The following is a 13,665-nucleotide window of genomic DNA, read 5'->3' on the forward strand; positions in this document are numbered from 1 at the left end:
TTATCTTTAGCGCAACATATGTGGTCGTAGCTTCACAATTAGCTGACGGATGCTCCCTATGGTCTGCATGGATCTGTCCAAAGGTGTTGACAAGAGACCTCATCACCATGAAAGCAATGCACAGGAGTTGCAGGATGACCTTTGCATCAAGTTTTGGATGCCTTACCTTCAAAATATCTGACATAGCTTGGAGAAGGGCAACAAAGATTATTGATGGACTGAGTGCATTAAATTATGATGTTAAAATAAGAAAATGTGACTTATCATAGAGGAAAGAAGATTTAAAGAGGATATTGTCCAGATTCTTATAGTGATGGACATGAAATTAGAAATACAAAGAGTTAGAAATTTATCTTGGGTGGTAGTTCAGAGCATGCAGTATTGCAGCAGCTGCCAGTTATCTTCAGTCCCATTGGGCTAGAGGTTCCCTAACATGTTTTTCTGGTGCCTTCACCAGAGGTGTGCGCTTTTGTCCGCCTCCAAGCGCGCCGAAAAAAGACGCCTGTATTCTGGCTGCTCCCCAGCCTCTCCTCGGTCATGGCGCAGTGTGGCCCAATGGATTGGGGGCAGAGCCAGGTCCCACGCTGAAAATAGTGCTAGAGTCTGCATGCATGTGCAGTAGCTCCTGGCAAGCCGTTTCTGCAAACTGGCGCTGCAGGCTGTGTGGGAGGGGCCCGAAGCACGCCGTCCCTAGCCCTGGCCGAATGGGCTCTCTCATCGGCAGCCCGCTGCGTTCCCTAAGGTAGGACTTCTATTTTTTATTTGTTATTTACTGATTGATTTTGGTGCTTTAGGTGCAGGGTTCCTTCTATTTTTTAATTTGTTTTTTATTGATTGCTTATTACTTTGGTCGGTGCTTTAGGTGCAGAGTTCCTTCTATTTTATTTGTTAATTAATTGCTTATTACTTTTTGTGCTTTGTTTGGTGCTTGGTGGTGCTTTAAATGTAGTTACTTGCGCCGATTCCTTAACTCTAGGTAAGGTTTTTCTGTGCGGACAGAAATGGCATACGCTGCCCAAGTTAGTTGGGAGCAACTATTTGCTGGACAAACGCCTAAAACAGGGTAAGTGGCTGGGAACGTCCCCTTTTGGAAAAAAAACGGAACTAAAAAAAAACCTAACTAACTTACTTACACTGGCACAAATTAAATGGCCAGAATTGCAACTAAAAAGATAGTCCAGAAAAATCAAGTTGCTCCAAAAAAAAAGCAACTCCTGGGGAAACTTGGGCCCAATGGAACAACACTCCAACAGAAGTGAATAAAGGGTGGCAAGCATCACCTGCGGCCAAGTCGATACCACCAGTTTTGGACTGTCACCCAAGATAAATTTCTAACCCAGGGTCTTTAAACAATGGTTGCAGAACTATAAAACACAAGCAAAAAATTGGCAAGCCTTTTGGCAGGTATTAATTACCACAGTGTAAGTGGAGTCACTGTCTTAGCTGACGATCAAGAAGAAATTTAAATAACTTCTGTTACAAAATTTATAAATCTTGGATTCAATTTCATATAAAGATTATATTGTATCTACAACCAGGAATCTCTCCAAGGTAGAATAGACAGAAACCTGGAACATGACCCCTCTGGATTTCAATTTGCTCCTTTCCTAACGGCAATCAATTGCTCTGCAATCAATTACTGTAGGAAATTAGTTTATGTAAATTTCACTGATCCCATTTTGTCAGAATCAGATTCTGACAAGAAAGTATCTTTGCTCCATGCAGGTATATATTGAGATGGGGCAAATTATGAGGAACTGTTAGGAATTCCAATGGATGACATCATCCTGCCAGACATGGCTCTTTGTGTGACATTCAATTGGAAAGGGTGAACACAAGAAGTACTCACCTTCACTTCTCGTGGGATTTAAAAACTCAGAAAGGCAATGTATAACTGGCTTCTGTGCCAAATTAAACCCACACCATGTTACCAATGAGCTCCCAGGGCCCAGGAATTTTGATATTTGTGTTTGTGATTCAATCTTTGGCATTGCTCGGCTGTTAATCCTGATTCACCTTAGGTTAAGTATCTATTTTGGATCTAAATAATTTTGAAGGCCTGGTGGGAATGTTTGTGATGTTTTGGCTCTTTTGGAGATTTGATCATATGCTTGGTCCAAATATAGTCAATTTTGTCTATGTGCTGGAGTTCAGGCAGCTTTGCAAAGAGCTTGAAGATAAAGTAGTGTGTTATTGATCATAAGCAGATTATCATATCTTCCTATTTGGCTCAGGTAAGATATTCATTGTGAAACAACTACTCATCATGGTTTTAAGATGTAATCAGACCTATCAAGTTTCATTTCCAGCAAGAGTCATTGGTCTATTTTTTGTTGACAGTTCAATAAAATAATTTTTCTGTAACTTTAAAGAGGAAAATATATGCCATTCTATTTTGTTTCAAGAAAGAACCATATGACCTCACTGGAAAAAGTTACACTACCTGTATGTCTGAACTCTGGTCAGATTGCATCCTTTCATTATGCGTGACCTTAAGAATTTCTGTTTTTTTTCCTTCTAGGAAGTGAACACTAAAAATAATGGGGGAGCGCTTCGATTGTTATTATTGCAAGGAATCCCTCCTTGGCAGGAAATATATCTTGCGAGAAAACAACCAGCATTGTGTCAAGTGCTTTGAGAGTCTATACTCTAATACCTGTGAGGACTGCAAGGCAATTATCAGCAGTGACTGCAAGGTAAAAGAGCTCTTGGGTTAATTAAACATATGCATTTTAAATGAGTCCCGAATTATTAAAGATACCGAATTAATGTCATTCGTAATTAATGGTGGCTCTGTACCAGGCTCATTTCCAGAACTTACAGAAAGTCACCATAATTAATAAATAGCATAAACATAACAAGTATGTATTAAAATTACATTTGAAGGTAACACTAGATCCTTTCTCATTAAAAGTGTATATATGTAATTCAGCTGTGGGTTGATGCTGAACATGGAGAAATGTTTTAACTGCCTGGTATTGTAATATATATTTATTGCATATATTTTGCACTTATTTCACTTCATGGCTTTCTCCAAGGATTTGTCCTATAAGGATCATCATTGGCATGAACAATGTTTCAAGTGTTCTAAATGTAGCTGTTCTCTGGTTGAAAAAGCTTTTGCTGCCAAGGATGAAAATCTGCTGTGTACTGAGTGCTATTCTAATGAGTACTCCTCAAAATGCTTCACCTGCAAAAAGACCATCATGCCTGGTAAGAGTCCATGGGGTAGATTTTCAACTTGCTTAAAATTGCATTGTGGATAAGACGCTCATTATAGTAATTCCCCAATTTTTATTTCCATTGAAATTATCCTCTGTGTCCCAAAGTAAGTCAGAACTTGTATCCGCCAGGTTATCATAACTATATCCAGACTAAATCAGAAGACCATTCACCATTATCCTTCTCCATGCTGCTGAACTTGTTCCCACATTGAATCATTTTTCCTTTAACTCCCTCCAGATAAAAGGTGTTGCTATGGGAACCTGCTCTGCCTGTCCTTTTGGAGGATATGTTGAGCATTCAGGTCCCCTCTCTGATGGTCTCTTCCATTACATTGTTGACTGTGTCATTGTTGCTTCATGCCCTCGCCCTCATCTAGTCACCTTCATTCATTATCATTTAAGTTACAACCTCTCTTACCTTTATGTGATCCATTTCTCCCTCTTGCTCTCCCTTTCTCGGCTTCTCTCTATCTCTGCAGATGAGCTTTACACTGACTTCAATTATGAGGCTACTGTCTCCCACAACTATTTGGATTGTACTTCTTCCCACCCATTAGCAACTAAATTTGCACTGATTAGATTTTGATTGTCTCTCTCATTTGTTTTTAAAATGTGTTTTCAGGCGACTCCGGTAAGGCTAGATCTATTGCCTATCTCTAATTGCCCTGAGAAGATGGTGGTGGGTTTTCTTCTTGATGTTGCTTTGCACTGATACCTGCCTCTACCAAAAACAGAGTGAAACTGGAATAGATCCCCACTAACTCCACAGTATATGCATTAATAAAAATAGTAATGGAGACATGGAAGCAATTTCTAGATGATAATCAGATTGTTTATGATGTGATCAAAACTCGATTGCCCGTGTCTTAACTCGCACCAAGTCCCATTCACCTATCACCTCTGTGCTCGCTGACATACATTGGCTCCCGGTTAAGCAATGCCTCGATTTCAAAATTCTCATCTTTATTTTCAAATCCCTCCACGGCCTCGCCCCTCTCTAGCTTTGTAATCTCCTCCAGCCCCACAACCTCGCACACTGCCCCCGCCCCACTCCCCGAGGTGCTTGCACTCCTCTAATTTTGCCCTCCTGAGCATCCCTAATTATAATCGCTCAACCATTGGTGGCCGTGCCTTCTGTTGCTTAGGCCCCAAGCTCTGGAACTCCCCGCCTAAACCTCTCTGCCTCTCTTTCCTCCTTCAAGATGCTCCTTAAAACATACCTCTTCCTGCACTAATTTCTACTTATGCGGCTCGGTGTAAACTTTTTATCACATAATATTCCTGTGAAGTGCCTTGGGACATTTCACTACGTTAACGATGCTATACAAATACAAGTTGTTGTTATAATAAGCTTGTGCTTCATTGTCATAGTTTTTGATTTTATCTCAACCCTTTACGAACACCACTGCACTTCCAGCTATTTGTCATTTTAATGTATATTCTCATATTGGAACAAATAGGTTATTTTCCATCATTTTGGATCCCTGACACCAGAAATATGTTGATCTGATGCTTCTGTGGTACAACTCATCTATTGCTCTTCAATATTGATAGCTACTCACTTGTGTAGTCACCTCATTTCATCAAGATGGTTACATGAGATATAGTAACTAGCGTGATATAATGCACAACTAATGTTAAATTTTATTATCGATATTTCTTCACTACTTTCCTCCCCCTGCCTCTGCACCGAACGACTTCTCAGCCTCGGTGATTTCAACCTCCATCTCAATTCATCATGCTCTCTCTCCTCCGAGTTCACCAGCCTCTTGTCCTCCCTTAATCTCTCCCTCCATGTAAACTCCACAACCCATATTCTCGGCCACCGCCTCGACCTTGTGGACTCGCTATGCCCATCATGTCAATCGCAGATAAGGCCGTCGCTGACCACTTCCTCATATCGCTCTCCACCAACATCCCCCTTCCACCCCTGTCCAACCCTACCTCCTTCTGTGTCCGCCCCTGGAAAAAACTCTCTCCCGACTCTCTTACAACTGCACATCAACTCCAAACTGTCCATTTTTGGCTCTCCATTCATCACGACATTTCTGCAGCTACCGATCTGCTCAATCACACCCTCACCACCACCTTTGATGCCCTAATCCCTGTTAAAACCATTACTCTCTCTCACCCTGGCCATTACCCCTAGTAGAGCCCTGCTCTTTACTCCCTTAAGTCCAAGGGATGCAGACTTGAACGAATATGGTGGACAACTGGTATAGCCATTCACTGCCAGATCTGGCTAGACCACATAAAGCATTATCAGGTCCTGCTCTCGTCTGTCAGAATCGTCATTATTGCAGAATTATTCTGGAATGTAAAGATAAACCCTGGCTTCTATTCTCCACTGCTAATTGGCTTTTTAAACCCCTCTCCCCAGTCTCCACCCTCACCCCTGACAATAAGTATGAGGAGATCGGAGTCTGATGGTTGTGGGCTCAAGACCCACTCCAGGGACTTGAGCACATAAATCTAGGCTGAAATTCCAGTGCAGTACTGAGGGGGAGTGCTGCACTGTTGGAAATGTCATCTTTCGGATGTAACATTAAACCGAGGCCCCGTCTGCTCTCTCAAGTGGACATAAAAGATCCCATGGCACTATTTGGAAGAAGAGCAGGGGAGTTATCCCTGGTGTCCTGGCCAATATATTTATCCTGCAAGCAACATTACAAAAAAACTGATTATCTGCTCATTATCACATTGCTATTTGTGGGAGCTTGCTTGTGCGTAAATTGGCTGTCGCGTTTCCCACATTACAACAGTGACTACACTTCAAAAGTACTTCATTGGCTGTAAAGCGCTTTCAGACACCAGTGGTCATGAAAGACACTATATAAATTCAATTCTTTCTTTCTTTCAAGACACTCCTTAAAACCTACCTCTTTGAACAAGCTTTTGGTCACCTGCCCTAATTTCTCCTTATGTGGCTCAGTGTCAAATTCTGTGTCTAGTAACACTCCTGTGAAGTGCCTTATAAATACAAGTTAAAGGCGCCTTATAAATACAAGTTGTTGTTGTTGTTAAGTGATGAATTGCAGAGTTATAAGTGTTCCCTTATTATTTTCGGACTAATATGAATATGTACCTGCACCATGCATGTGTGTACTGGACCACACACAATCCGGTAATCTACCCAACCATACATTATACAAAGTAAAATATGCTTGAATGAAATAACCAATGTACAATTTGTTATGTGACAAAATTGACTGTTCTTTTTTTACTGACAGGATCTCGTAAAATGGAATATAGGGGAAACAGTTGGCATGAAACCTGCTTTGTTTGCAAACGTTGCCGGCAGCCAATCGGGACCAAGTCTTTTATCCCCAAGGAAAATAATAACTACTGTATTCCATGCTACGAGAAGCAGTTTGCTCTGCACTGCTCATCCTGCAAGAAGGTACAGTATATTATTGATATGTTCTTGGCATTTTTTTTACTCCAAGTTATAGTATCCTAATAACACTGAGCTGAGCATTGAAGTAGTGGTCACTTCTGGGGAAATCAAGCAACAAATTCCAAAAATTACACAAATAAAATTTGGTTTCACTGTTCATCTTCCACATGCTATTGTATCTTTATAATGCTATGATTAGATTAGTTAAAATGGGAACAACGTTCTAGAGGAAGGGCTTTTTACTACCGCCAACCGTAACTACTCACCACTGGAAATGAAGTAGAAATGTTCCTACCCGACAAGAGATATTCCCGTTTTTGCTCATTTAAGGCGGCACCTCATGGAGACTTGCCATGTCAGGTTTCCTGACTGGAAAAGATTCATAGGATGATGTATCCAACAAGTCCATCTCAAACTGATTGCCACTGAATAGGCATTGGCTTCCTTCTTAGTCCTTGACGCTAATTTCAGTTCTGAAACACAACTCAAAATTCAAGAAAATCAATCTGAAAGGATTAGGATCAAAAGTCATCTTGTATTGTATTCTTACTGGGTCCTTGAGGCTCAATGTATATCTCCAATGAGTGCGACCTGCGCTTGAATTAACAATGTCATCTGTTTGGATAGTTTCAGATGCACCAAAGCACACATGCAAATCTTGTATTAGCTCCAACTGCAAATGGCATCTATTTATATCAATGCAAATAGCATTGAACCAGGTGGAGAATGGAGTCCACAGATACGGAATAGCATGTCGCACTGCATCACATCTCAAAGTGCATCACATTCAATTAGTTACTTCTAAATGATGTGACAGTTGTTGTCTAAGCAAACACAGTAGTCATTGTATACACAGCAAGATCCAAAAGACATGAATGATTAGTTAATCTGTTTTTGATGGCGTTAGTTCTGTTTTTGATGGTGTTGGTTGAGGGAAAATGCACTGTGGGATCTTTAACATATATCTGATCAGGTGGACAGAGCCTTGGTGTAACATTACATTCAAAGGACAGCTTCTCTAACAATGCAGCACTCACTCAGAATCGCATTGGTGTGTCATCATATATTATGTGCTCAAGTCCTGGACTGGGCTTGAACACAAAACCTACTGACTCAGGAACAAGATGTTAGCAAAATGAGCCAAGCTGACACTTACACTGCAACACAGTTTAGAGTTAGCATATCTTCATGGAAATGGATCACCTTTCAAAAGTTCACACTGTAAACACCTAGAACTAGTATTTTTAAAACTACTTGACTTGCATTCCCATATCCTGTATTTGTATTTTTCCCTGTTCTTCAGGTAATAACCACTGGAGGGGTGACTTATCATGACCAGCCATGGCACAAGGAGTGTTTTCTGTGTACTGGATGCAAAATGCAGCTGGCAGGTCAGCGTTTCACCTCCAGAGATGACTTCCCATATTGCCTGGATTGTTTCAGCAATCTCTATGCTAAGAAGTGTGCAGCCTGTGTCAATGTAATTGCTGGTGAGTCAAAGTGTGTCTACAGGTGCACTATTTGCATAAAAATCGATTCCATGATTAAACCACATAGATAATACTCAAAACGTTTATATTAAGAATAGAACGTGCTTATTTGCAACAGCAAAATGCTCTGATTGGTCCCCTTGGAGGATAAGACACACCCAGCTGTTTCTCTGCAATGTGTAATTAGAACTGCCCTGCCTACATAATCAGTGACTTTGTGAAGTGTAATTCGAGCCATTCTGACTGCCGACTCCAGACAGAACAGAGCTCACTTGAAATGGACAGAGCTCACCCTTTGTCCCCCCCCCCCAAACAAGTTCCTGCCCCCACTGCCCAAATGCCTGACCTTCCACCCCCCCACCACCAGCCCAAATTTCTAACTTTATTCCCTTCCCAAGTTTCTGACATTCTCCCCCCTACCCAGGTGCCTGACCTTCCCCCCCAGGTTTCTGACATTCTCCCCCCCCACCCAAATGCCTGACTTTCCCCTCAGGTGTCTGACATTCTCCCCCCACCCAAGTGCTTGACCTTCGTCCCTCCACCAAGTTCATGACCTGCTCACCTTCCAAATTCCACCCCAAAGATTCTCTCTCTCTCTTTGCACCCATCTCTTCATTCTCTCTACCCCAGTCCCTCTCTTTCTCTCTCTGCCCCAGTCCCTCTTTCTCTCTCTCTCTCACCCCCACAGTCTCTCTCTCTCTCTTCCCCCCACCCCCGTGTTTCTCTCTCCTCCCCCCCCACCCCATGTCTCTCTCTTCCCTCCCCCACCGTCTCTGTCTCTTTCCCCCTTCCCCTCTCTGCCCCAGTCTCTCTCTCCCCCTCTCTCTCCCACCTCCGATTTTTTTCTCTTTTTCAGAAGGCTGCGAAAATGATCGTGTAGATAATCGCAGTGATATTCTAGGCAAAAGTTCTGAAAACCCAAAAGCCCAGAAGCAGCTCCAGTGGCAATGAGCTCTACACAATCCGTGGTTCAGCCACACTTCCAGCTTCCTTGTATATTGCGCTGCGCTTGCGCGCCCAGATCGAGCCCACGTGCACAAAAAGGGGGTGGAGTCCAAAGCGTGCATGTGCAGAAGGATACAAAAAGGTCGTTGCAAATAATCACTCATTAAGAATATATATATATAAATAAAAGAGAGAGAGATAATATATAATTTAAAAATATATACACACACACATATACACATACACCTAAACTAAGTATAAGCTAAGCTACCACCTAGCAATGCAACTTTGAGTTAGGATATCTGTTTCTGTATAATTTGGAGGCATTCTCCTGGTTCCCACATGAAAATATTCCCATAACCCAGACACTAACTTCTGCCATGTATGATTTTCAAAATGCTTAAACTTTCCTGTGGCTTTTCAGTAAAATATTATTTGGTACCATCAAGGCACTAAATACATTTCTAATTTAAAGACTATTGTAAAAAGGTCTTGTGTGAGACAGACTGTTGAGAGAAATATTGGAGGAAAGAACGTATTTATATAGCAACTTTCATATCTTCAGGATGTCCCAAAATGCTTCACAGCCAATAAATTGCAAAGCAAGTGTAATTACTGTTGTAATGCATACAGACACGACAGCCAATATTTTCACAGCAAGGTCTGACAAACCACAATGAGACAATTGACTAGATAATCAGTTTTAGTGGTGTTGGTTAACAAATAAATGTTGGCCAGAACACTGGGAGAATTCTTCTTCACATAGTGCAACGGGATTAGTTTACAGCCTCCTGAGAGGGCGGAAGGTGAATGGGGCCTTGTTTTTTTTATTCATTCCTGGATGTGAGCGTTGTTGGCAAGGCCAGCATTTATTGCCTATCCCTAATTGCCCTCGATAAGGTGGTTGTGAGCCACCATCTTAGACCACAGCAGTCCTTGTGGTGAAAGTACTTCCACAGTGCTATTAGGGAGGGAGTTCCAGGATTTTGACCCAGTGACAATGAAAAAACGGTGATATATTTCCAAGTCAGGATGGTGTGTGACTTGGAGGGGAAAATGGAGGCGGTGGTGTTCTCATGCACCTGCTGCCCTTGTCCTTCTAGGTGGTAGAGGTTGAAGGTCTGGGAGATCCTGTCGGAGAAACCTCGGTGAATTGCTGCAGTGCATCTTGTTTAATGTTGCATCTGAAAGACAGCACCTCTGACTGCATTAAAGTGTCAGCCTGGATTATGTGCTCAAGTCTCTGAAATGGAGCTTGAACCCATGGCTTTCTCACTCAGAGGGAAGAGTGCAACCACTGAGCTATGGCTGTCACCAAAAAGTGGGGGGTTTCACAGCATTTGGGATAAAATAGGTTCCCTTTTTTATTGACAGAGTGCCTGGTTTTAAAGCCCCAGTTCTATGATTGATCACTGTACTCCCCAACGGATGGTTTCAATTTTCATGCCCAGACTTGACTAATATTCAAGCTCTCATTATATGACAGTGTAGTATTTTACCTGAAAGTGCAGCAAGGGCAGAATCAAAAGGAGGAGTTCTTCTCTACAGTAGCTTGTTGATTGCCTTCAATGCAAGCCAGCAGAATGATCGTATCTTCTCAGTTGTGCTGGGCCTAGATGAGGATAAAAGGCATGAAAAATCAACAAATAGATAAATAAACATAAAAACAAATTTGCAATTTCATAAAAATATCAGTATGAAAATGTTTCTCCTATATTGTTATCTTAACAGGTATTGGAGGCTCAAAGTACATCTCCTTTGAAGATCGCCAGTGGCACAATGACTGCTTCAACTGCAAAAATTGTGCCATCTCATTGGTTGGTAGGGGATTCCTCACAAAACGAGATGATGTCTTCTGCCCTGAATGCGGTCGAGATGCTTAAACTGGAAATGTAATCATGCCTGGATTTGGGGAATAAATAATAGCACATTTCTGTAGACCGTAAATAAAAGTGCACCATTAATATAGAATAAGCATAATCAATACCCTTTGTCAGGCACTCAGATACAATGTAGTTTCTGATAGAACTTCTTTTTGTTTGTAGCTCTCAGAAGTGCCTTTTGTTTAAGAATACCATGACAAATCATCCATTTAGAATATGCTTTGTTACCTATTGCTTTCAATGGTAGCTTTCTTATAAAAGCATTTCTACTTTATTAAAACAATTAGATAAAATGTAACAAGTGTAACAGAGTGATTAAGAAAAAATCTATACCATTGACTAAACAAAATGGGAAAACCGGTATTATCACAAGACAACTGAGTAGGGTGGAAACCTAACAGGTCAAAATAGGCATGGAAAAATTGCAAATAAACCAGCAATGTGTATAACAGGACTGATTGTAACATTGCTGACTATGAAAGACAGCAGTTGCACAATAACTGTTTCTGCTGCAAACGAGTGGAATTGGGGAATGGTAATAGTTTGTATGCCACAAGACATTGCCTGCAATTTTCTTAAATCAAGATTGCATGTGTGGAGATTTATCTCAGTGTACTTCATATTTAAAATACCATATGGTCCTGACACATATATAAAATGGGATCTTTATGCAAGATGTACTCAGTTGTACCTCAACCTCAATCTGAGATGAATGTTAGATTCTTTATATCTAAAGCAATCTGTCCCATTCTCACACACCAACTTCACTAAACAGCTCATCATGCTTTCAGATGCCAGCTCATTTTCAGTGGTGAGTTTACAACATAAATACACTATGCAATAACACTGAAATATGCATTAAACATAGAATGCAATGGCACATCTAATCTGCATGAATTATTAACTTTTACTTGTGTACGGTTTTATCTGTAGTACTTTAACTCTTTCCTGTCCATTGATCTATGATATGGCTTTACTGGTTCTCAAAACACAAAACAAGCACAATGCAATTCCACACCAGGATCAGCACCAAGTAAATAAAACCCTCACATCAGATTTTGGAAAGTAAAGCAAAGCTGGGCTTTACATTGAAATGAATCTATAATCAGTTTTGAAAATTACATGTCTGAATATACAGACCTTGAATGCTGCTTTACAGACTGTGTCTGCCTTTATTCATATGTGACACACATATTTGCTTCCAAATGTTCTTATGGCATCAGATGAGGATTTAACAGTAATGGTACAAAGCCTATGTCAGTGACTACTGATAATAAATTGGATTGGAATATGAAGCATTCACTTCTGGAAAGAGTCATCATTAGTTTACAAATTTAGCAGAATATAAGATGCAAGCTATATTTTTTGAAATACAGGTTTCTTTACTTAGTCTAGGTATATCTGCTGGTAATATTATTGTGAAAAAAATCACTTTTACTTGTAGATTTAACAATTTATGTAAAAAAAAATCTCTTTGTCCATGGGATGTGGGTGACACTGGCAAAGGTTGCATTTATTGCCTATTCCTAGTTGACCTCTAAGGATGGTGGGCCACCTCCTTGAACCAATGTGGTCCATGTGGTGATGGTTCTCCCACAATGGTGTTTGGTAGGGAATTCCATGATTTAAACCCAGTAATATTAATATTCCTTAATACCATTACTTAACTAAATTCTATCAGTCTCAGTTTTAAAATATTTAATTGATCTAGACACAACAGCTTCTGGGGAAGAGTTTTCCAGATTTCTACTACCCTTTGTGTGAAGAAGTGCTTCCTGACATCACACCTGAACAGCCTAACTCTAATTTTAAGGTTATGCCCTCTTGTTCTCCCTTACCAGAGAAAAGAGTTTTTCTCTATCAACCCTATTTAAGCGTAGTAGAGGGTGGAGATGCCTTGAGAGGTTATCAGAGTCCCTAGTCTCTAACCTGCTCTTGTAGCCATGGTAGTTGATATTCTGGTCCAGTTGAGCTCTTGATCCCCCCATGATGATCATGGTGGGGTACTTGTCAATTAGTGGTGGTAACATTGAAGGTTGGAGGAGGTGGCTGAGCATTTACTGCCATTATGTGCATGGATGTTATCTGCCACTTGCTCAAAGTCCTCATGGAGGACAACAGGGGCTATTTCATTATCCAAGGAGTTGTGATTGGCACTGAACACTGTGGAATTGTCAGTTAACTCCATGCCTTATGATGGAGGTAAGAATATTGATGAAGTAACTAAAGAGGGTTGGGATGAGAACACTGCTGTGTGGAACTCTTGCAAAGTAGTACTGAGCAGCAAAGATTGGCCTCTGACAACCATGACCATCTTCCTGTATCTTAGCTTGACTTCAGCCACTGGAGGGTTTTCCCTTTGACCCCACCCCTCCCCCCACAGTATGACTAGGGGTCATTGATGCCATACTCAGCCAATATTGCCTTAATTTCAAAGGAAGCTACCCTCACCTCTGCTCTGCCATGTCTGCACCAAGGCCGTGGCAAGCTCTGAAGCCAAATGGTTCTGGCGAAAACCAAAATGACTATCAGTGAGTAAATTATTGTTGAGTAGGTTCCTTTTGATGGGAAATTGATGAATCCTTCCATCAGTTTGTTGATGATTGGGGTGGGGGGGGGGGGAGTTGATAGGGTCCAGTTAGATCTGTCCCCCTATTTGTAGATAGGACATACGTGAGCAATTCTCCACACTGTCAGAGATGCCAGTTATACCTGCTTCGGAACTG

At 41.1% G+C, this 13,665-nt stretch overlaps 1 protein-coding gene across 1 annotated transcript; it reads left to right on the plus strand.

The window, feature by feature from the left end:
* The first annotated feature begins 2,534 nt into the window (after positions 1 to 2,534).
* On the plus strand, positions 2,535 to 10,939 carry LOC139267304 (four and a half LIM domains protein 2-like). The gene is made up of 5 exons (XM_070885396.1): positions 2,535 to 2,696; positions 3,039 to 3,213; positions 6,455 to 6,624; positions 7,925 to 8,111; positions 10,788 to 10,939. Exons 1-5 carry the CDS (start codon positions 2,541 to 2,543, stop codon positions 10,937 to 10,939), a joined length of 840 nt encoding a protein of 279 aa, XP_070741497.1. The 5' UTR covers positions 2,535 to 2,540.
* The last annotated feature ends 2,726 nt before the right edge of the window (positions 10,940 to 13,665 follow it).

This window comes from Pristiophorus japonicus, chromosome 7 (genome assembly GCF_044704955.1).
Source record: "Pristiophorus japonicus isolate sPriJap1 chromosome 7, sPriJap1.hap1, whole genome shotgun sequence".
Taxonomy (NCBI): domain Eukaryota; kingdom Metazoa; phylum Chordata; class Chondrichthyes; family Pristiophoridae; genus Pristiophorus; species Pristiophorus japonicus.